This window comes from Propithecus coquereli, unplaced genomic scaffold (assembly GCF_000956105.1).
Source record: "Propithecus coquereli isolate 6110/MARCELLA unplaced genomic scaffold, Pcoq_1.0 Scaffold218, whole genome shotgun sequence".
Taxonomy (NCBI): domain Eukaryota; kingdom Metazoa; phylum Chordata; class Mammalia; order Primates; family Indriidae; genus Propithecus; species Propithecus coquereli.
The window spans coordinates 483,344-487,080 of NW_012146967.1; the positions used below are offsets into that span (position 1 = coordinate 483,344).

A 3,737-nucleotide genomic window follows, 5' to 3' on the forward strand; every position below is an offset into this window, starting at 1 on the left:
AAGAGGCCCGAAAAGTCAGTCAGCCCAGTAGATGCAAATTAAAAAAAAAAAAAATTCACAGCTTGCTTACAATTCCTTCCTTGCCTACACTTCGAGGATCACAAAGAAATGGGCACAAGACACGTCTGCACACAGCCCTTCTGACTTATTCTGAACTGGAGTGACATAGAGTGAATGTAGGTAAGTCCATTCAAGGATGAGCCTGGGAGGTATAATTCACTCTAAAGGAAAAGGGAAGGAACCCAAACAGAAAGGGGAAACAGTGAAAGGAAAACAGGTTAATCTTATTCTAATTTTTCAGGAGTTGAAACACGAGGGAACAAAGATACTTATTTAAATAACCCAGTGACGAAGAAGCAGCAGAGTAGATACGAAGCTGGGGAAATGTTAAACAAAGGAGAACAAAAGATCCCCGGGGAAAGGTGTGCTGAATTATGAACTAATGTCATTCTGCACTCATTTGCTATATTTACACACCAGTTTTCAACTGCAGAGCTCAAAAGACTTGGCTCTCATCTCGAGCGTGCTAATGAAGTTCCCCTGTGCGACAAATGGGGCAGGTGCTGTAATTTTGTCTTCAAATGGGAAAACAGTGCCAAAGAGAGGCCTGGTACTGCTGGGAAAGAGATCCAGGCTCTCTGCCTCCCATTTTGGCACAGGTCTCATCATATCAGTAGTAGCAGTAACACAGTAGTAGTAATAATAACAAGACTGACTCTTTATCTGTACCGGGCATTGTCTGCTGACAATTTTACAGGCATTTGCTCATTTAATTCTCCTAACAACCCTATGAGGCAGATACAATTACTCCCATTTTACAGATGACAAAACTAAGGCACAAAAAGGTTATTTGCCCAGGGCACTCAGCTAACAAGTGATGGAGCCAGAGTTTAGATCTGGCAGCTTCCGTTCAGCTGAGTTTGGAAGGGGGTCACGACAACATCCCTCCGGCCGCGGAAGGCCTTCCCAGGCTTCCCCAGCTTTGCCTAGGCTCAGGACCCAGGACCCGGCCCGCCCCCTTCTCATCCCCGGGGAACCCTGAGGGAGGCCCCGTCAGGGGACCAGGCGTATTCCCGCAGCTGCCCGGGCGGGGGCGTGGCCTCTACTCCGGGGCTAGGGGACCCTCCTCAGCGCCACCCCTGCGGGCGAGGGGGACCGGAGCGGCGAGAGGTACCTGGGGGCTGTCCTGCAACGCCTCCTCTAGCAGGAGCTTGTCCACGGCAGGCATGGTAGGGCGCGCCTGGGCCGAGGGCCGGACTGGAAGGACGGAAAGCGGGAGATGCGGCCGCCGAGGGTGCTGTGAGCTCAGGCGACGCGACGGACACTCTGTGCCCGAGGTGGCCCCGTGCACGCCCACGCTTGGCCAGTGGCCGCCGCCGCCGCAGGCCCTCCTCCCAGCCCTGCCCCCGGCCAAACCGGATCAACAGGAAGTGTGGCGAGCGCCTGGTCCGGCCACCGGAAGTGTGGCGGCCACGCTTCCGCCCGCGCCGGGCTCTTCCAGGTAATCTGTCGACCCCTTGGCCTAGGCCGGCTGCCGCGGGGAGATGTTGGTCTGTGGTGAAGGCCCAGCAATGCTTACGCCAGTCAGTGCCTGTGAAGTCCAAGAAGGGGACCTCGAGGGCGGAAAGATAAGGTTTTATCTAAATTTGTGGCTACCCGGAAAGACTTTTGAGTCGAAGGAGTTAAGAGCGAACAGATTTTTTTTTTTTTTAATGGAAGGAAAACACTACTCTTTCCACAACACTTTTTCTAGATAAATCCAAACAGCTGTGAGTGCAAAGAGGTCGCATTCTCCTAGGGGGAAAAAAGCTGGATAACTGAATCATCTGTGATTCTTAGAAAATATCATTTTGGAAGCCACAGCTATTTGATTTGGATGATATAATTAGGTCTCGTCCTCCTGGTTGGTTATGTTTTGTCATTTTGGAGAATTTCGTAATCAAATTTTTAGGGTTGGAAGGGATAGATAATCTAGTTCAGTGTTGTCATTTAGAGATAAGAAAATGGGACCCAGAGAATTAAGTGATTTGGTCAGGATAAGTTTGTGAAAGCTAGAGGAAGAAGAGGAGGGGAGAGGGATGGAGAAAGACTGGCAAATAAAACTTGACATCTTTTTATATCAAAGACAAGGGTTTCTGAAGTTCTTTCTTTAGAAATCAATAAGACTGGTCCAGTAAGACACATGCCACCAAATCAACAGGAAGGATATGGTAACATACAAATTGTACATTCTGCAGAAACCCCTAGGCCTATCCAGACACAATCTGCATTGCAAGCACCTCTGAAAGTCTGGTCATGTGGAAACTCCAATGCCATTGTTCCTTTGGTCTGGCCAGTGCCAACCTGACAGGAGCCATTGTATGGACTCCATCTTCCATCTTTTCCTACCATCTTCACCATATACTTTCTTCCCTTTAGGTGGAATCATGCTCACACCACGTTTCTTCCTTTTCCTCTATTTTCTACCAAGTACAATTTAGTTAATTTCATCTCATACAGTCTCTCAAATTCTTCTGAGATCCTCTTCCTCAAGGCCAGACTCACACTCTTACTTCCCCTGACTGTAAGAATAGTACAAGGATATGATTATACCAAGGGAAAGAAATGCATACATTTTAATTTGAGACTGGACATGAAGGAGGCAACGCCCTCCAGAACACTGGAAAGGGCTCAGACATCTCCTTGGGAGTCACCGTTTTTTTCCGTACCACCCCATCTTCTAATTAAAGTTACTTTTCCACAAACACTGGTATTCAAACTTGCTTAAACTGTGTTCTTACACAATGCCATTACTTTTCTGCATTTTATTGCTACATTATGGGCTACATAGCCTTGCTAGGATTTCTTGCCACGTAAGAACCATTTATAACATTGTTTCTATGGAAAAGTGTATCCCAAATTCAAAATAACTAAGTTATGAAACCAAATCTGGGAATGCAACACATTTGTAAATTGTGTTAATTTATTTGATTTATTAATTCATCCATTCATTCCTGTAATAAATACAGACTGTTCAATGTTAAGCACTGTCTCCCACTTATTTTGCTGTTGTTACTGTGATTCTCATTTAAATTCTAAAGCCAAATATCCTCTTCTTCAATAGATAATCTGTGAGAAACTATGGAAAAGGAATTTTTATGTCAACATGAAAATTTTTAAATGTTTTATTAAACAGTATCTATACGTATTAAACTATTGTGAGGGTGGATTTCAGACATCCGCACAACTTTATGTCTGAAATCCCTGGACAGCTGCAAGGTTGGTGACAAGAAGTACAAAGACAGACAGTCTGCAACTGCCATGACCCGGGAGAGAGAGGATGAGCTCTGTGGAGCTGTAACCTTTGACCACTGAGGGCCAATGGGGAAAAGGACAAAGTGAGATAAAAAAAGATACCCAGAGGGCCAGGTCAGAGAAAGCCTGAGGCTTCAGGAGGAAGAGAGGAAGGCAGGAATGAGGAAGGCACCTGTCTTGATAAGCTGCATAGCAAACTGGTTGGTAGGGCGCACACAGTGAGATTCTTTCCTCGGCCTGTAAAGCCCTTTCTGCTGCTTCTCTGCCTGGCAAATCCAACCACAACCTTCAAATCCCAGCTTAATGTGATGTTTTTTGTGAAGCCTTCATTTACTTCTGTCCCTTCCAGCCCCCCAAGCAAAACACACCTTCCTTTCCTTCAATATGCTTCAGTAGCACTTGGCTAGATAATTCTAGAAAAATACCTCTATTTGTTCCTACCC

At 46.2% G+C, this 3,737-nt stretch overlaps 1 protein-coding gene across 1 annotated transcript in view; it reads right to left on the reverse strand.

The window, feature by feature from the left end:
• Positions 1–1,441, reverse strand: part of APPL2 (adaptor protein, phosphotyrosine interaction, PH domain and leucine zipper containing 2) — a 63,822-nt gene extending 62,381 nt beyond the window's left edge. The window contains exon 1 of the mRNA XM_012644731.1: positions 1,175–1,441. Coding sequence (XP_012500185.1) covers positions 1,175–1,228 — 54 coding nt within the window. The 5' untranslated portion in view covers positions 1,229–1,441. The remainder of the gene's footprint in view (positions 1–1,174) is intronic.
• Positions 1,442–3,737: the final 2,296 nt, after the last annotated feature.